The sequence below is a fragment of the Platalea leucorodia genome (genome assembly GCF_965183815.1).
Source record: "Platalea leucorodia genome assembly, chromosome: 5".
Lineage (NCBI taxonomy): Eukaryota > Metazoa > Chordata > Aves > Pelecaniformes > Threskiornithidae > Platalea > Platalea leucorodia.
Window position 1 is genome coordinate 2,525,522 of NC_138827.1, and position 20,308 is coordinate 2,545,829.

At 45.0% G+C, this 20,308-nt stretch overlaps 1 protein-coding gene across 1 annotated transcript in view; it reads left to right on the forward strand.

Annotated features, from left to right (window-relative positions):
* Positions 1 to 20,308, forward strand: part of CLUAP1 (clusterin associated protein 1) — a gene marked incomplete at its 5' end in the record, with an annotated part of 79,993 nt that overhangs the window by 20,899 nt on the left and 38,786 nt on the right. The window contains 3 exons of the mRNA XM_082313238.1: positions 2,248 to 2,331; positions 4,873 to 5,006; positions 6,940 to 7,081. Of these exons, the coding sequence (XP_082169364.1) occupies positions 2,248 to 2,331; positions 4,873 to 5,006; positions 6,940 to 7,081 (360 nt within the window). The remainder of the gene's footprint in view (positions 1 to 2,247; positions 2,332 to 4,872; positions 5,007 to 6,939; positions 7,082 to 20,308) is intronic.

Genomic DNA, 20,308 nt, shown 5'->3' on the forward strand with positions numbered 1-20,308 from the left:
ACGGATACCTGGGGAAGCTGTTACAAACATCCATTCAAAATTTGTCAACAGCTTTGATACCCTCAACATATATTTATTTTTCAAATATATTTCCATTATATATTAATATAATGGTCCACTGTAATGGAAGCTGTCGTGGTCCACTTGGAATCTCCTCTCGGTCTGTTGGGCTGCGAGGCGGTTAATTGTCCTGACCTCCTCCTTTTCCAGTTTAGCCCTGATTCACCAGTCTGAAAATACAAATTTCTGCTTTTACACTACTCTTCCCCAGGCCTACACGTTTTTCCAAGCAGGCATGACTGAAGGACTGAACCTTGTTCTAGAAAATTACGTGGATGTCTGCATGAAGACTGTGGTCTGTACGTGAAATTTCCATGGGTAGTACAGGGAAGGTAGAAGAAGAAAAGGCATTAAACTTGTATAAGTTATTCCAGCTTAAAAGGGTAGATCCTCAGAAGTAGATCTAAAACCCATCAGTTACCCTGACCCAACACACGCTGCGGTGACTTGCGCTTCTTCTGTGGGTGTTTTCCCAGGCTGCTGAAAGGAAATTGGTAAGGGAGTTGCTTATAATTAAAAACTAAGGTCCTTGCTGTTTCTTTTATCTCCTTTGAAAGTGGGGAGGAAAATAATTTCCTTCCCCCTGCTGAGTGATAAACTATTTTGTTTGAAATATGTTCTCTCTCTAGCAGAGATCTCGCTGTTGCCATCGGAAGAAGCGAGTACAGTTGGCAGGGCAGCGTCTTCACCAGCCTGATCCCGGCTGCCGTTTCAGTTCAGGCAAAGTCTTCACAAATAAACAGGCATTCTGTTGAGCTTGTTAAATGCATAATGTTCTCAGAATACTACTGAGCTACATTATTCTCGTCCAGTCTTCCTCCAGAAGTGTCTACCTGTGGAGTTATTCAGGAATATGTATTGCGCAGACTCTTTGTATCTTATTTTCATCCAAATTAACTTGCTGCTGCTTGGAGCTTGTGTTTCTGTGTGGACAGGGGAATGTTTGCAGGCGCTTAAGGCAGCGTAAGCTGTCACTGCCACTAACAGACAGCTCCTGTCACTATCCCCAACATAATATTTCTTCTACTTCTTTTCTTGTGCCAGAAAAAAAGCCTTCGTGCAGCATGTGGCAGGCTCGTTCGGGGAGCTGATCCAGCAGAGGAATAAGCTCAGCACAAAAAGCTGATTTTTTGGCTGGATGAGCTCCCTGATTGCGTTCTCCATGCAGCTCCCTGAACTTGAATTGCTGGGGAGGGAGCGAGGCTGCCTCCGCTGGTCCTTGCCTACACAACCTGGAGTGTCTGGCATGGGGACTTGACAAAGGAATTGTATCTGCTTCCAGCATTTATCTTGTAGTAGGCTGGGTACAGCCTGTTGCGATGTTTATAAAGCATTTTTAGATTCTTAGTCAGATGTTCTCTAGAGAGATGCTATTTCCATCTTTATCCACCTGTTACCAAATGGTTTGCCAACATAAGATGATTTTTTTAAGGACATTCAGCTGGAAAAATCTCCCTCCTCTCCTCCCAGTAGCAAACAAGTAATCCAGAGTTTTCATGTAACGACCAGGTCAGTGTTGTAAGACATCATACAAACAACTGCACGGTGAATGCCCCTAAGCCCATCTGTCCCCAAAACAGCTGAGAGCGGAAGAGGTTTTTTCATCCTTTGGAATCTAAACAAGGATCGCTGGGGTTTTTTTGAGGAGTCTGAACCACTTGGTTATCAGAATTGGAGAAGCCCAGACATCTGCATCACCTGATTTTCATATGGGCGTAGGAGGCACCTGCTGAGTCCCAGCTGCCTGGCGGAGTTAGATGGGTTCATGGTGCCTGTTTCTCCAAAATTTGTGTGGCACTGTGCTCATCTACCGGCACTATTGTTTGCATGGGTTGTGCTGTAAAGATGATGAAATCTTCTGTGCTGTGTTGTGTACCTTTCTCCACGTGTAATAACCAGTGCAGTTTCCAAAAATCCGCATTCAAGAATACTTGCAGTTCAGACAGTAGCACTTACCTTGTTTTGAAAAGATACCTTAATTGCTCCGTGTTAATCTCAGCCTCACTTAGCTGACTTTTTCATCATCTCCTGTTCTTTAAATCATCTGAGCCTTGGTGAATAAATACTAAATCCTACTCCATTTATTATGCAGATGATCACATCGTTGTTGGTTGGCCACCTTCAGTTCTGCATATATTAGTTCCTTTGTGCAGTGTTTAAATATATTGGTGCATTTTTATTTCGTAGGAAGCAAGAACAGAATCTATTGCCAGACCTTTGGAGATAAATGAGGCTGAGAAGATGATGAAAGTTGCCATTGACTGTGTTCTGGTAAGCAAAATGATATTTATTTAATTGCAAAATTATCATTTCTCTCCTGCAAGAAGAACAGAGCTCTTTTCATGAACAGCCTAGGGTTAAGAGTGCCAAAGCACGCGTCACCTTCAGCCGACTGGACCAAGTAGTGCTGCACCTGGTTAGTTAATAGCTACTCTTGAACTTCAGTTAATGGCTAATGCAGACTTTGGTCTTTAGGTAACATCAGATGTGCGAACAGAAGTTCATCAAGGCAGAGATCAGCCTGTGATGACTCCTTGTGTCGTCGTAATGAATACGGTCACCGATGATCCTTAGGGTTTATTTGGGAAATCTGTTGTGTTCAAGGCGAACAAGTGTGTTAATTGAAACGGATAGCCTTCCTGGCAGAGTGAATGAGGTGTCGGCCCAGGGATGGTTGTGAGCTGGCAGTCAGAAATCACAGCCTGCAGCAGAAAAGGTAAATGACATTAAGCAGCACCTAGGAGAACATGTTAAGACCCGCTGCTGTCAGACTGTTGCACTGTGTGACCGTGTTGGTTCAATATGCAGAAACATTCCTCCAGTTGATGCATCAAAGAACTGCACTTGGCCTCCCTTGGGAGAAAACACATTTTAGTCATATTCCCTGCCACTGTTAGGAGCTCAGTAGTAGCCCCGAAGCTCTACAGAGGGATAAAAATTGCCTAAATCAGCACAGAAATCTACGTAGTCCTGCTGGAGCGAGTCCAGAGGAGGGCCACAGAGATGATCAGTGGGCTGGAGCACCTCTCCTTTGAGGACAGGCTGAGAGAGTTGGGGTTGTTGAGCCTGGAGAAGAGAAGGCTGCGGGAAGACCTCATTGCGGCCTTCCAGTACCTGAAGGGGGCCTACAGGAAAGCTGGAGAGGGACTTTTTACAAGGGGGCATAGTGACAGGACAAGGGGTAATGGCTATAAACGGAAAGAGGGTAGATTTAGATTAGCTATAAGGAAGAAGCTCTTTACTATGAGGGTGGTGAGGCACTGGCGCAGGTTGCCCAGAGAAGTTGTGGACGCCCCCTCCCTGGAAATGTTCAAGGCCAGGTTGGATGGGGCTTGGAGCAACCTGGTCTAGTGAAAGCTGTCCCTGCCCATGGCAGGGGGGTTGGAACTAGATGATCTTTAAGGTCCTTTCCAACCCAAGCCTTTCTATGATTCTGTGATCCCACCTACGTTCTCTAAGCCGTGTAAACTTTGCAGAGTCAGGACTGCAAGGGGTGTACTTGGTACTCAAAATATGCTGGTACCGCAGGAGCTGTGAAGTTGGGCTCTGGAAGCAGGATGGTTGAACTGGCCAAGGGGCGAGAAGAACTGGCACTGTGCTAATGAGTGCCATGCCAGCGCGTCGTTCTGGCTCTCGTTTCAGAGGGCCTTTTGTCTGTCCCAGTCTTGGCAGCGCTGTCCTTGCTCCAGTGCTTGGGTTCCTCTATTTCTGAACCATTAGCTGCACTCACAGCCACTGTGCAAGTACGGTAGTTAATTAAATCCTAGTGATTACCATAAGTTATTTAACTGCAACCTGTAGCCGATCCAATTGTATAATTACAAGGAGTGGAGTTTGAGATTTAAACAGCCAATGCATAATCAATAGATACTCCGGGCGATCTTTCCTTATGTTTCTGCTGCTACCCGCAGTCTATATGAATTCTGAATGTTGTTAATTTGCATTGCTGTTCTAGGCAGTAGTGCTAATACACTAACAGCAGCGTAGGAGAGCAATTGGCTTCTTGGGAAATATCAATAACACGTAGCTCAGCTGGTTTAGTTCTGGACCAGTTAACGAAATGACCATAACTATAACGGAATTATAGCTCAGCAGCACCTACCAGTTACTGCTGGAATTTCAGCAAGCGTGAAGGCCTCTCTCTCTCACTCCAAAGCTGCTCATGGTTTCCTGAGCACGAGCACACTGAATGTACTCAGCTCATTTTAATAAGCTAGAATATTCCCATTCCCTCTCCTGATTCCTGTAGTGCGTGTTGTAATGTTTAGGATGCTTCCCAGATTTTGAAAAGATGGATAAAGCAAGGCTTAGGAAAGGATGAAGATATTCAGAGTATGTTCTTTACAAAAGTGACCTTTATCTTGAAGAAAAAAAAAATTGATGGAAGCCTAAAAATTCTCTAAAATAGTACCAAGAAATAAAGGCATTTCTCACCTGTGTTTATGCAGATGCTTACACATCGAGAGATGTCTTTATGTATCCTGTCAGATATTTTGAGGAGGCTTTTTTTCTTGCTATCTTTTACTGCTTTTTCAGTGAGAAGGAAAAATAAAGCCCAGGGCAAGTTGTAGGGTTTTTTTCTTCTTTAAGAATGCCTGTGAAAAAAAATCAGGTAGTTAAAATTTGTAAATGTCCAGTTAGTTCATTCTCCTGGCCACAAAGAACTTTTGCATTGCCCGGCCAGTTTATATTCTAGCTCATTGTTACAAAGTTATTTGATAACCTGAGAGGTGAGATTGTACAGAAGAACGGTCAGCATCTGAAAGGTAATTCTAATTATTCCAGTGCAAACCACGCATCCTTCTTTTTTAGGAAGAAGTCCAAAAGACTAAAGACATGTTGAATAATGTGGCTTTGGATGAAGCCAATTTGGAAGCCAAGATTGAAAAACGAAAACTGGAACTGGAAAGAAGCCAGAAGAGGCTACAGACTCTACAAAGTGTTCGGTAAAGATTATGAACTGATTATCTACTGCATGAATGAGTGTTAGCGTAAATGATGGAACTGTGCGTCGTCAATGCTTAGAGCAGCGAGGAGTGAAGTCTGTAATGAGACCGAGATGGTGGCCTGTGGAAGAGCGAGATTCTCTTCTCTAGAAATTCCCAGTCTGGATTGTAATTGTTCATTTTTCTGTTACCATGTATTCCAAATCAGAATTTCAGGGCTATTAAAAGTGGCCAGAATATTATTTGGTGGGGTTGCTTAATTGCTGCTTGCGCTGTACGAAATGGTCCGGTAGCATGTCTTTTCCTTTGTCATGAAACAGAGATGCTGTCAGGTAGTTCTGAAGATGGCAAGCGGTGCAAACATTCCTTCTGTTCCCAGAGGCTTCTAGCGTTCTCAGCCGCCAATAAAAAAAGTTCATTATGCATCCCTTATTAGGATCGGTTCCTCTAGGCGGTGATACAGCCTGCCGTAAAATCAAGATGTTCGGATTCACAGTTTGGGTTGATTTCTTGCCCTTAATTAAACTGCAGGTTTATACAATTGACAAGATCATGCTCTATTTTTGACCTCATATTAAAAAAAAAAAAAAGGAAATATTGGAAAAATGAGTGGTGGAAGGAATGGCATTGATTCATATACATGTTGTGATCAGTAACAGTCTGGAGGAAGCGTACTGGGTAGATGTGAAGCATCAAACAGCGGTCGTGTCCTTTGGGGCACAAGAGTTGGCTCTGTAATACAAGGACATCATCACCTATTGGTGTCGAGTCGAGTTACGCTTGCAATGACCCAGCACAGTTTTGTAACAAATAAGTCTCCAGCAAAGTAGGTGATTTACTAGCCATGCTACAAGCTAGTTTTTTGGAGCCATGGAACAGCGGGATAATTAACTTAGATTTGTCTGCCAGAGCGGCCAAAGTGCTGCCTATCTGCCTGTTAGGGAGGGAATGGTAGTGGGTACACAAAAACCTGTCCTTTGTGATATGTATACAACCCCAGGCACCGCTGCAGGCGTGGGGAGGAGCGGCTGGGAGCTGCCCGGCGGGAAAGGGCCTGGGGGTGCTGGTCGACAGCCGCTGAACATGAGCCAGCAGGGTGCCCAGGTGGCCAAGAGGGCCAATGGCACCCTGGCCTGTGTCAGGAACAGTGTGGCCAGCAGGAGCAGGGAGGTGATGGTGCCCCTGCGCTGGGCACTGGTGAGGCCGCCCCTCGAATGCTGTGCTCAGCGCTGGGCCCCGCACCCCAAGGCGGCCATGGAGGGGCTGGAGCGTGGCCAGAGCAGGGCAGCGAGGCTGGGGCAGGGGCTGGAGCACAAGGCTGGGGAGGAGCGGCTGGGGGAGCTGGGGGGGCTCAGCCTGGAGAAGAGGAGGCTGAGGGGAGCCCTCCTCGCTCTCTGCAACGGCCTGAAAGGAGGCTGGAGCCGGGGGGGTCGGTCTCTGCTCCCCAGGAACAAGCGATGGGACGAGAGGGAACGGCCTCAAGCTGCGCCAGGGCAGGGTTGGGTTGGGTATTGGGAAAAACTTCTTCCCCCAAAGGGCTGTCAGGCCCTGGCCCAGGCTGCCCAGGGCAGGGGCTGAGTCCCCATCCCTGGGGGGATTTAAAAGCCGGGGAGATGTGGTGCTGAGGGACATGGGTTAGTGGTGGGCTTGGCAGTGCTGGGTTAACGGTTGGACTCGATGATCTTAAAGGTCTTTTCCAACCTTAACGATTCTGTGATTCTATGATTCTATAATTTTTGGAGGATAGGTTAGTGGGGGTTTTTTGTCTTATGCTTTTAGTCTCTGAAGTAGTGTGGAACCTGAAAAACAAAAGGTCCTTTTAGATTGGTTTAGTATACACGGAAAGGTAGCTGCAAACCCAAAAATGTTTATTTCAGAAATCTGCATGTACAGGTCAGTATTTCACTGAGTAGTTTGTGCTTGTTCTCTCCAGTCCTGCTTTTATGGATGAGTATGAGAAGATGGAGGAGCAACTGCAGAAACAATACAGCAGTTACCTAGAAAAATTCCGTAATCTGACCTACATGGAGCAGCTCCTGGATGATCATCGACGGGCAGAGCAAGAGATGTTTGAGGTAAGACAGCTTGGAATTCTCAGCAAGACGCTATGTCCTGTAGTTCTTGGCTTTATAACAGAAAATGTTTTAATACTCCTTTGTCGAAGCGGCGCATCACTCGTTGCAGAGCCAGCTCTGAGTGACTGGCAGTTTACTGACAATCCAGTAAGCGCGACTGCTCTTGGACAAGCATGATAATACAGCTTTATTTTTTGAGTTAGTGAAGTTAAACCAGTGTAGCGATGGCCCTTTCCAGTCTCTGACTCCCCCCGACTCGTTTTCAGTTGATGCTTTTTGTTCACGAAGAATTTTTTTAGCATTTCTAATCTTCCTTTGCTACATGCAACATATGTGCTTAGGTGCTTGTTTACTGCCAACAACTGATGTATAAGGGTTTCTCAGCACAAGGTTCTTCAGTTTCCTCATAGTAGTCCTCTTCAATGAAAACAGCAAATAATATCAGTGAAAAGATCAGATATGCTGGAATCCTCTCTCACATAGACCAGTTTTGTTTGCCAGAAATTCTGTTTTCTGTTGACTTGCTGAATTGTATCAGTTCAGTGCGATTCTCTGTTTTGTATCCTGCTGGATAATCTTCATCCGTATCTCGCCTTGCTCCATACATTTCTTTGGGTGTTTCTTGGACTGCAGCACTTTCAGCCAATCTTTCATTCTGCTTTCTATAGCTTCATGTTTTACTTGTTTGGCTTTTCATCCTTCTCGCAGTCATGACCCGGTGTATCTTCTGTTCTTCACGGAAAACATGTTTCAGTGAATGATCTCCCCTTGGACCTTAATACTGGTGGGTGTGCTATACCTTGAGTTAACTGATGCTTCCTCGTTCTGGATCGTCCTGTCTTTTGTAAGCAGATCATGTTTTATTTTGTCAACACAACTTACTCTTCTTCCTGGCAGAAAAATGGGAGAGCTGTGCGTCATGTTCCTTCTGTCTGGCTATGACTGCATGTTTTGCTTTTGCCGTGTCTGTGTGTGTCTACTGATGTGAAAACAAAGTAGTTTGACCCCAAATTTTTTAGTCTTTTCCATTAAAGTATTCATACCTGTGTTTAGTAAAATTTTGTGGCCTGTGCTTAGGCTGCAAATAAGGCTCAGTGACTTTATAGTTCCCCTTCTCCTATAATCTGCCTCTCTTGCATCTGTGAGATCTCTTTTTGGAAAGCTTTGTCATTCTATGGAACTGATTGTGCCGAGAAGCCTCTCCTTTGATGATCGCCTGCGCTCTGTTCCTGCGTGTACAATGTGCAGGGGGCTTCATAACCAGGCTTCAGGCCTTCCTGCAGTCTGCAGAAAATATGGGAATTTCCATCACCTTTGGGACACAGGAAAAGGCATGCTGTTTTCTGTTGAGAAGGCTCAAATATTTTGCTGCATTATTTGCTTGAGGGATAAAATAACCCGCCTTTTAAAAGATAACATGGGCATTTAACAACTTGTTGATCGTCGTGAACCAATTTCCCATTAACCTCCCTTTTTATAAGCACTGTCTCTGTAGATGTTATTTCACGTATTTCTAATCTGTAGTCAGCTTGGTATTTTCATGTGTCTTGTTTTATAATGTTCTAGTTCTTCCCCATATCTTTGGCCAAAAAAAAAAAAGTCCTCAATTAAATCATGACCTTGAAATGAAGCCTAAAATCTGGTTTTTTTTCCCTTCTGTTCAAATGCCATTGAGACTTAATACCAAAAGTAGAAATGTTTTGAACTGAGCTACCTGAAGCTGTTTATAAATTCATGCACAGAAGTTAGTAATGAGTTGGCGTACAGCTCTTCAGGGGATTTTTGTTGAAAGATAATAAGACGAAGAAAAAGCCTTTGTCATTCAGGGCTGTGCCTGTGCTTAGAATATGGAGAACACTTTTTATTTTTCTCCTTCTTTCTGTGAGACATCTGGAAATGTACCCATATGGTTTGGCTTTTCATTTATTAGGATAAGCAGGTAACAATGCTTCAGCATTGTGCAGAATTAAAGAGTATAAAAGCTTGTGACAAAAAGATGTGGTTTTTCTCTGCACGCCTCTGTCGCTTGTTATATGTTACATGCAGTATGCGTTAGCAGGCATCGGAACTGGAAACATCTTTAAGATGTTATTTTATGCTAAAAGCAAAATGCCATCGGGTCTTCTGCGTTTGGAATGCGTTCTTGCCACGTCCGGTGGCCTGTGCTTGGGTGTCTCTAACGATGACCTCCAGTGATCAAGTTACTGGGGCTGAACCCTTTATCTGTTAAATACGTTGTGTTAGCTTAAACCAGCGTGAAGTTTACCTGTCCAGTCTAGTTCTATAGCTGGAGCTTAACCCTGAAGGTACCCCGAGATCAGCTCATTCTGTCGGTTGAATCTTTTCACTAGGGAGTGTTTGGGAAGACGAAAAATAAAAAGGGGGAAAAAAAGGTACATTTAACGGTTGTTCTTCAGAACTGGAGAGAGGAGCGTGGGGATCAAGAACAGAGAATTGGAGCACCTAAAAATACTTAGAATATTGAAAGGATGAGACTCTAACCATCTCTTTGTGGGCAGCAATACAGTGAGTCAAGTAGCCACGACTGCTTTGTTGTAGAAGCTGTTGCTTTGGTAGAAGAGGAGGCTATGCGTGCGTCTCTCTTACAGCCACGTTTTCAGGAGTGCTGGAGTCCAAACTATTATTTGAAGTCATTATGAGCCGTCAGTGCTCAAAATCAGGCTCCGGGACTTGGTAACCGAAAGAGGATGAAGAAGCTGCGTCCCAACTAAACCCAGAGACTTGCTGGTGCACTCCTCTTTCCAAACCAGTGGGGGGGCTTTATTATTTTTTGTTTTAAAAAAGATGGTGCAGTGTTTAATCCATTTCAGATTAGTCTCCTGCCAACCTGGAACACCAGGGTATTTCTCTCACTTCTATCAGTCTTGATCTGCTTCTCAGGTGGTGCTTCATCGCCTTTGGCTACTTGTTGGTGAAGCAAAACTGTGGGTCGTTTATTACATGCTTGAAAAAAAGCCGTTTGCTCTGAAATGATGCTGCACGTTGTCCTAAAGTTTATCATCTCGTCATTTTCAGAATCAACAGAGGAAAAAGTAATGAGGATAATTACATTTAATCCATTTTAATACGCACTCTCTCCAACTGTCAAAAAACACTGAAAATTATGTTGATTTGTCTTTTGTTCCACCAAACAAATCTTAATTATCTTCTGTAGTAGAAGTGAGAGTCGATTCTTTTATCATCGCTGTGTATTTTGTTAAATAGCTTGCCAGAAAAAAGCAACGGCAATGTAATTAGATTAACCCAGCACTCCGTGTGCTGTTCAGTACTGAGGACTGATTCCCGGACCCCTTTCCTTGACTGGGTGCTTGTTTTTAGGAGGAATTTTTGTTCTGATTGAGAGACCGTTGCTGAATAACGAGACTAATCTGTAGTGCACTTAGACTCAAAGCTGTTTTGGTACCCTGCTGACGTTGCACAGCTAATGACCTGGGCCAGAGTGCATTTCCTAATTAGAAAAGTGATTTAAAGATTGTACCCAAGCGCACAATTTTAATTAAGTGACATTGAGCGGTTGAAGCACTCCAGCCTTTCCGGGCTGCGGTGCTGGTGGTTTGCCTGGATTTTTTTGGTTTGTTCTTCCACGTGGTAGGGGTACGGTGGCATGGAGAGGAGCGCGCTGTAGCTCCTGTTGTTGCCTTAAGCTTTCTGTTCCGTTTGCCTCCCGGTGTCCGTAATAATACGGAGCGGTGGTCGGAGAGCGATCGGCAGGAGTCTCCTGCCGGACACTGGACCGAGAAATCTCACTTTGTGTTCAAAGGAATTTAAAGGGTCGGTGTTGAGTCTGACCCGAATGAATTGCCAGAACTGAACAGTTAATTGATGATGAAATTGCCACCTGCCCGTTTGATGTGGAAGCCCTTTGAAATGTATGGAAAAGATGAAATTCTTTGTCTGGTATCAACTCTCATTTGTGGAGATGTCAGAAGTCCTCACACGACTCTTCCTTTGAGCGAGTTTCTCACACTTATTGACAAACTGTCATGCGCTACTTATTATTGGATCCGAGGAGTTTATAAAGGGTCTTTTGTCTTTGCAGTTTCCTTAGCCTTTTTTCATTTTCAGTCACCTCTTTTATTCTGTTTCTGTTCTCTTGTGCTGCTTGTGGAATTAATCCATCTTCTTGCATTTCCATGCAGAAGCGGGGATTTATGTGCCATGTCTCCGCAAAGATTTCTTCTTGGTTTTCTACTTTGTAAAAAGATTCGGCATGCTTCATTAATTTTTACCCTGTTTTTAAGATGAAATTGTTTCTGATGTTTAGACATGAAAGCTATTAGAACTTTGGCTGCTCTAAAAAGCAAAGTTTCAGGGGTTTTCAGATTTAGGGGCTGAAATTTTTTATGGACTATAAATGAATGTCTCTCTTTTAAAGGACAACACAGACTAATACAGTTCAAAAAAGGTGTTTTTAAAACTAGCGTGTGTAATGCCAGAATAACTTGGCAATATCCTTTAGCATTTGCCTTTTCTCTAGACAGAATACGCTTATTCTTTCTTGTGCTTCTCAGAGGACGTCCCTGAAGTACTTTCTTCTTCATCTGCTTTCTTCTAAGGTATTTTAAGGCTGCTTTTATGCTGGTGCTGTGAAATCTCAGCTAAGGAATACCCCGAAGTGGTGGGTACGTGGAAGAGGATGTTCTAAGCCACTCGGTCATTATCTTTGGTTTGGGATTGCCTAAACCATTTTTCTTTTCATCGTTATGATGTTACTATCAGTACGCAGTCCATCATGAGTAAGCAAGGCAAAGCCAAATAAACAGACTTTATCGTGACTTTCCCTTTGCAACCCACGCTCCCCAAATAAAATCCCCTCTTCATTAACCTAATGTTTTTTTATCAGAGCTCCATACCTGAAGCAGATGCTTTATTCTGAATATGCACATAAGAGAGAGATCCGAGTTCTGCTGCGCTCTGAGATACTCCTTGGTTCTGCTGCTTTTCGTGTCCTTTTACGTGGAGCTATCCCATTTGCAATATTAAATCTAGACGTTCCCATTGCGCTGTCTGCTTACTGAAATAGCCAGACAGAAGGTTAATATGAAAAGCGGTTGGTTACAGTCTTTAATCTTCTAGCTAATGTACGTTTGAATTATGGCTGTTTGGTAACATTTTTATAGGTACCAGGAGAGCACTCCTGGTCCAGTGTTGCTGAATTATATTGAATATCAGATGTAAAAGTAAGCACAGGCATCTTAATTGTTGATTGCTTCTATTTTGGCATTTAGGCCGGTGTACAAGTCTGACAGTATCGGTGCGCTGAGACATGCAAATCCCATAATGGAGAAATGTGGGGAAAAAAAATAGAGGAGGAGGAAGGGAATGCAGAGGGAGAGGGTGGGGGCAATGGAGCGTAGGAGAAAAGGACGGAGGAAATTGCTGGCCTGAGAAACGACGGTCACACCAAAGGAGAAGATGGAGATAGAGAAAAGGTGGGAGGGCATGTGAAGAGCGTGTTAGAAAAGACGAAGTGTTGCTGCGTGCATTCATTCCACTGAAACAAAAATCTGCAATCCCCTACCAATGCCATGGCAACTAGATCTCAAAGGCGCCTGTAAATGCCTTGCAGTAGTTGTGGCCGTGCCGGCTCCTGGTGCTTTATTGATACTGGCTCCCATTAAAAGCTGTAGGAAAACTTTTTGGGAAATGAAAACAATTGAGATCAGCTCAATTGATCTCAATCAGATCCATCAGCTCCGTGCTCAAATATCCACGTATTTGTCAGGATTATCTTGACATCGGATGTGCCAGATGGGTGAGCAAGCTTCCCTTAGGATCCCAAATTTGGGGTCATTTGACTCGCAGCTTCAAGTTCTTCGTGTCCAACAGACCTAGAACTCATTTTTTCACAGACCTAGAGCTCAAACAAGAATCGATTCAAACTCTAATCATCACTCGTGAGTTTTTCGGACCAATGGAAACATTCATCTTCTGCCTTCGGCAGCCCATGGACTCCTCAGCAGAAGAGGTAAAGAGGTTCCTTCTGCATCAGGGCTTGTTGCTGTGCCTAGGTATGAACCCCCTGCATAGGCCACTCAGTCTAGTTCTTTCTTGCTGCTGTTGTAAAACTGGGCTAATTCTGTTGTATATGAAATACTCTGCAGTTGGGGAAGGAACCCGGGGAGAGTAGCTGCTGAGTTTTGCCGTGTACTAAGTCAGAGTGAGTTTCTCTGTCTTGCCAGCGGTTGCTTCTGTGAAGTATGAGGTGTAATGGCTCTCATTGATAACACTATCAACACTAGCTTGGAAATCCATGAATTTTCATGAACAGAGATCAGAGAGTTTCTGATCTCTCATATTTTCAGTTCTTAAGTTGTCTCACTGAATTTCTTCTGCAGTGACTCCCCTCCAGAAGAGACATGGCATGAAAACAGTCTCTATTTAGTGCATTCTGAAGGTACTGCCTTTTAGGGTTTAAGTATCCTCTTTGTCCGGTTTTATTTGGTAAGAAGATGGAATAAGTGGATTGTTCATATTACAGTCTTTCTGCCTTTCCTGTCGGCCTGCATTATGCTTTTGAATGTTCACAATTACTTTAGATGTGTGAATGCTCAAAATTCACTCCAAGTAGGAGACCATCCGATCACTTGAAGCAACGCTGATCAAGCAGATCAGTGTCATCCCCCCAGAGATCAACACATAAAAATCATTATGAGAAACCTTTTACTAGGTGATGAAAAACTAAGGAATTGATTGCAAGAAAAAAAGTTAAAATAACTCTTGTTTGGGGACTGATGTTTTGCAAGTGGTTTGTACCAAATGGCATAAGTAGGTAATGTTAAAATGAGGTATGTGAAATTTAGGAGGTTTATGCTCTGCTACTGCACAAGGTACTTAGCAGCAGAGAAAAGTAGCTATGAGACTAGCATTTTGATTTGCACAAGCATGCCTAATCCCATAATGTGAAAAACCGTAAGGTTTGAGTTTTTAAATGTTAAATAGTAAAATAGTTCTCCATTTTCTAGCTGCGTAGAAACAATTTCTTGCCTAGAAAGGTTGGACCAGATGATCCTGGAGGTCCCTTCCAACCTGGTACTCTATGATTCTGTGAATTTCTAGTTCAGTTCTGTGAAGCATATGAAAATGAAACACCATGTACGTATGAACGGCAGACCTCTAGGATAGGTGTTCTGGCAGAACCCTTGTCTAACACCCACCTAGCGCACGTTGAGCCTGAGTTGCTGCACCTTGCACAGTCGTTGCCGCCTCCTCTGAGAGCTCCAGAATGCTGTCGGGATTCTTTGAAGGTGATTCTGAGATGGAGATACCAGGGGGCCAAATTGTCAGCCGTCCCATTTCCGAAGCATTGCAGCAAGGTCAAACATCAGGACTAAGGAAAATTAAGAAATCCTGGGGCAAACAGTACACCTTTCTGCCCAGGGACTGTGGGTCATATTTGTTTTGCTAGAATTCCGTTTACATTATCATTTAGGCTTATCTTGAGCACAATGTAGTCCTGAAATCAATGGGAACCTCTGTTTCAGGCCACTAGGCTCTCTCAGACCCTGCTTTTCTAAAATTTGTTGACCTGGAGAGCTCTACGCCTGTTGCCTACTCAAGCTTTGCATCTTTGAAAGGACTGATGAGAAACCTGACTTGATCAGAGCCCAGGCTATTAAGCAGAGTCTAACTCACTTTGGCAGTGCTGCATTCACTTTAAATATCTGGTGGTGGCCGTCTTCTGCCAAGAAGCGAGGCGTTCATATAGCGCGTCCTACATCTCAGTTCCTCCTCAGCCACAAGGATTTTTAAACCAACAGCTTCTGTTTCTTAATCTGTAGAGTAGGCTGGAATTAAGCTACCCTGTGTCCCTGCTCCTTAAGCTGGGGGATTATGTGGAGAAGAACACAGAATTATTGAAACTAGAGAAGAAGGATGTGTGAGGTGAAACCTGCTGTTGTAGATCAGAGGTTGCCCAGCGAGTATTGCCTACTCGTTTTGTGTTAAAGAATCATAGCCTGAGGCATGTGAACAGTTAAACAGTGCTTGCCGTTCCCTTTTAAAAGAGAGATTTGTCTGCATCATTAGTCCTCTTTACCTTCTTCTCTAACCCACCATAATGAGATATTTTAAAATAGTTTTATCCTGGTCTTCTGAGCTAGTAGCTGGAGCACGGTCCTGGCAAGCAGGATCTGGGAGTGCAAATGTTTTCAGGCTGGAGAAATCATAAAAAAACAGGTCTGTAATTCCTATGCTAGGGCTCTAACACCACTGTTAGAGAGAGGCTTGCTGGTGCTGCCTCTTAATTTGGGACTTGACTGGTGGGAAATAACAAATAAACTGAAGTGCGTGTCAGCCACCTGTGGAAGAGATTCTCCGCTACAAGAAACGTGGGCTGTATTGGAGCTAATTGATCTTAAGATGGAAGGCAGCAGATTCCATTATCAATTCCTGGAACAATCAAGTTCACCAAGAACAACTACTCTTTAATATAATAAACGCTTTCCTTGAAAAGAGCGAATAATCCTCGCTCCCCTTCGAACGCTTAAGGGTTTGGGCTACCTGGGACACAGGGACAGGATAATTCTGATGTTAGATTCTAGCAGTGATGTGACAGCGACTGCTTTATGGTGGTGAACAAGACACAGCTGTGACTACTAACTTCCAATCAATATTAATTTCGATGATAATTTCTTCAGACACTGCAAACTGACCTCAGGTTTACATTACAGAATTGTACATTAATTCAAATAAATCACACATCCAACCAATATCGCTTGTAAGCTTGGTACAATAAAAATGTAATACATGAAGGGAAGGCGGAATGAGCTGTTATTGAGTCATTATAATTCATATCTTCCACAAAAGCAAATAGGAAAAATGGAGAGGAGTTGTCGTTATGGTAAACTTGCATTATATCTAGTGATGAATACATTTGATTCACAGGATAAAGTCCATCCTCTGTCACGTTATTTTAGGCAGTAGTGAATTTCTGAGCATTAGTGCTGACTTGCATGAAAGCATTTTAACTGGAAAATTCTGGGCAGAAAATTAGTCTGGGTCTTTTTTTTTTTTTTTTTCTTAGTTCTGGGGATGATTTAAAGGCCTGTGATCTCGACTAGTCGCATGTTGCAATCTGTGCCGGTGCCTTACCCATCCTCTTCTCTTCTGTCTCTTCCCAATCCCCTCGAGCCATGCCCTGTCGGAGACAGGCACATTAATCCTCAGCGGTGCGGCGAGTGCTGCGTTACCTCTGACGTTGTGCTCCCTTGGCTCTGACCTGTGGTTCCCGGATGGTTCAGGAATATTTCTTACGTCGTCTCGGGGCCTTTGACTTCAAGCCTCTAGCCAGCTTTACTGAATCTGGATCTTGCTGGATCTGAAAGGAAAACCTTAACCTAGTGCTAACATGCTAGATGTAGACGTAGGCAGGATCCTCATGCTGCTTTAACCAACTGAAAAAGGCATTTATGCTGGTGCTTGTTTTGGTGAATCATGACAGCGCAAAACTCCTCCCTCTCCAAATGGCCCGATTTATGTGAATAACGAGACGGCTCTTGGTGGTGGCACAGCGAAGTGTGCTGTAGGAGCAGTGCTGGAAAAGCAGTTCAGCAGAAGCATTTGATACACGTCATCTGGTTTTATGAAGGCTTCTCCATATTTATGGCGCCTCTTTCCCATTATTGTTGAATGAATGGAGATAGTCAAGGGATGAGTTACATCAATCTGAAAAGAAGTGATCCATACTGTGCAAAATGCACACACAGGTGTGGGGGAGAACTGGCTGGCCCAGGAATTAATGAAAATAGGGTGCATGTGTGCATGCCAGAGGGGATCCTAATCATCGGAGCTTCAGAGAGGGGAGGGAAGGTCATGGAGTAAAGCAAGACTTGAAGCCTCAAGCTCATCAGAGCCAGAGTTGACTCCAGAACTGGCAGAGCTCATGATGAAGGGGGTAAGGTTGCACAGAGCTGGACTGGGTATCCTCTCTGGGAGCTTTCATGTAGCTTATGTTCGGTCACACCAACCCCAGGCACCGCTGCAGGCGTGGGGAGGAGCGGCTGGGAGCTGCCCGGCGGGAAAGGGCCTGGGGGTGCTGGTCGACAGCCGCTGGACATGAGCCAGCAGGGTGCCCAGGTGGCCAAGAGGGCCAATGGCATCCTGGCCTGTATCAGGCACGGTGTGGCCAGCAGGAGCAGGGAGGTGATGGTGCCCCTGCGCTGGGCACTGGTGAGGCCGCCCCTCGAATGCTGTGCTCAGCGCTGGGCCCCGCACCCCAAGGCGGCCATGGAGGGGCTGGAGCGTGGCCAGAGCAGGGCAGCGAGGCTGGGGCAGGGGCTGGAGCACAAGGCTGGGGAGGAGCGGCTGGGGGAGCTGGGGGGGCTCAGCCTGGGGAAGAGGAGGCTGAGGGGAGCCCTCCTCGCTCTCTGCAACGGCCTGAAAGGAGGCTGGAGCCGGGGGGGTCGGTCTCTGCTCCCAGGCAGCAAGCAACAGGACCCTCGCTGGAGCAGTCTGTTCCTGAGGACTGCACCGCATGGAAGGGACCCACGCCGGAGCAGTTCATGAAGAACTGCAGCCCGTGGGAAGGACTCAGAATGGAGAGGTTTGTGGAGGACTCTCTGCCGTGGGAGGGACCCCACGCTGGAGCAGGGGAGGAGTGTGAGGAGGAAGGAGCGGCAGAGACAGCGTGGGATGAACTGACCGCAACCCCCATTCCCCGTCCCCCTGCACTGCCTGGGGGGAGGAGGTAGAGAATTTGGGAGTAAAGCTGAGCCTGGGAAGGAGGGAGGGGTGGGGGGAAAGTGGTTTTAAGATTTGATTTTATTTCTCATTATGCTACTCTGATTTGGTAATAAATTAAACAGATTTCCCCAAGTCAAGTCTGTTTTGCCCGTGACGGTAATTGGTGAGTGATCTCTCCCTGCCCTTACCTCGACCCACGAGCCTTTCGTTATATTTTCCCTCCCCTGTCCAGCTGAGGAGGGGAGGGATAGAGCGGCTTTGGTGGGTGCTTGGTGTCCAGCCAGGGTCAAGCCACCACAGCTGTCCACTTCCAACTCCAGTTTATCTGTTCTGCGAAAAGTGGTTATTGCAGTGTTTGAGCTGGAGGTACTGAAGTCAGAACTTGCTAAGTAATTATGGAAGCTTTAGGAAGAATTGTATGTGAGAAACGTTAAACCAATCTAATTTTAAAATATTTGCTGTGGATTGTGTTGCATCCTGTTACTTGAAGTGCGTTTTTTGAATACGCTTCACTGTCTGGCTTCACGTAGCCTGAGCGTGGTATCATGAAGAGCTGCTATGTTAGAAAAGCATCGGTGTAGGTATCCTAGTCCATAAATTGCACCTTTTCCAGTCTCTGCCTTCCGCTGCTCGCGTGACGCCTTGCAAAGGCTCAGCCTGGCACCCTCTTCCTCGCCCCTCTTTCCCACAGATCCCTGATAGCAGTTTACCTTCCTAAAGACCTTTCCCCAAACCAAAGTCATCATAAGAGCCTGCACTAGATTTTTTTTTACTACGATATCTTTCCTTTATGATACATTTCTCTTACATTAGAAAATATTTTAGCTTTTTTCCTAATTTTCACGATAGCATAAATGAAGTTCGGTTAAATATCATGTATTTCCTTGAAAAGATAAACCTTTCAAGAAACTTTCGAGGTATTTTCATAGAATCATGGAACCACAGAGCGCTTTGGGCTGGCAGGGCCCTTCCCAGCCCATCCCGTCCATCCCCCTGCCAGGGGCAGGGACAGCTTCACCCAGATCAGGGTGCTCAGAGCCCCGGCCAGCCTGGCCTTGAAGGTTGCCAGGGATGGGGCATCTCCCACCGCTCTGGGCAACCCCTGCCAGTGCCTCACCACCCTCAGCGTAAACAATTTCTTCCTTCTATCCAGTCTGCATCTCCCCTCTTTCACTTTCAAACCCTCCCCCCGTGTCCTGTCGCTACAGGCCCTGCTAAAAAGCCTGTCCCCCCCTTTCTTGTCGGCCCCCTTTAAGCACGGCAAGGCCGCAGTGAGGTCTCCCCGCAGCCCCCTCCTCCCCAGGCTGAACCCCCCCAGCTCTCAGCCTGTCCTCACAGCAGAGCTGTTCCACTCTCGAATCATTTTTGTGACTTTTGCTGATGAAAGTGCACTTCAGTAGTGATCTAACAGATCTAACGGTTTATTTTGATAAATGCGATCCTGGAGTTGGTGTGTCGGAATTTATTGGAGGAGGATGCTACGTCCCGTGGCACCTGTGTACTGTGACCTGCCCAACGTGAACGCCGTTTGGTCTCCTGCTGAGCCTGCTAAGTCAGACTTGGTGTTTCACTTTCACTTTTTTTCACTTCACTTTCACTTGTTCTGTTTCACAGAACAGCGCTGTTCTGTCAGCCTGAATGACTAAATCTCTTATGCCCCATTTATTGAAGTACTTTTACTTTATCTATTACAGTATTCTCAGTGAACGCTTCTCCCGCAAGAAGCAGCAAAACGCAAGGTTAGCAGGGTTTAACACGGGAAAAGAATAACCTAGAAAGACTGAGTCATGTTGTAAAGTAGCATAAGATTTGCTGGTTTTCAGTAGAATTTGATTCTAGACAGGTCCGTCAATGACAGGTAATGGCTAGCTGGAACAGAAGATGACTTTCAGGATAACAAACTTTCTCTGAAGGAGGACAATGAATCAAATTAATAATTTGAAATAATGACACTGCAGCAGAAATGAATCCCCGTCCCCTTCCACCAACACTGGGGGTGCCAGTATTATGATAACAGGTGGTGAATTTGTGGTGAGTATCAGTTAAGTGTATAAAATACTCTCAAGTATGCTTTATATGTGTTTCAGTAGAAATGATTGCTGTAAAATGGCTATTAATGATGAGAGACGATGACGGTTTCAGCACATGAAAGCGAGGGAGAAGATGGGAATAACGAGAATAAGGAGGAGACAGATGGTCTTATAATAGGGGCTGATGATTTTCGATTCGTTCAATGTGTGCTCATCCACTGGAAGGATGACCTCTAAAAAAGTTTAAATGGCCAGTGGTGATGGCTTTCAGATGCTCCTCAGGCCAAAAGAGTAAAGATGTATAAATGTCTGTAAAAGCTAAGTATTTGTTAGTGTGAACCTTGATGAGGCATCCAGAGAATCTGTTAGAACAGGTTCACATTTTCTTTTCTGGTGCAGAACTCTGTATTTGGAGCAGTGGCTCGTTTGCCCGAGACCACATTCTGCAAAGCTTTGTACTTGATCTGATATTGGGAGGTGGGCAGGTCGCTGC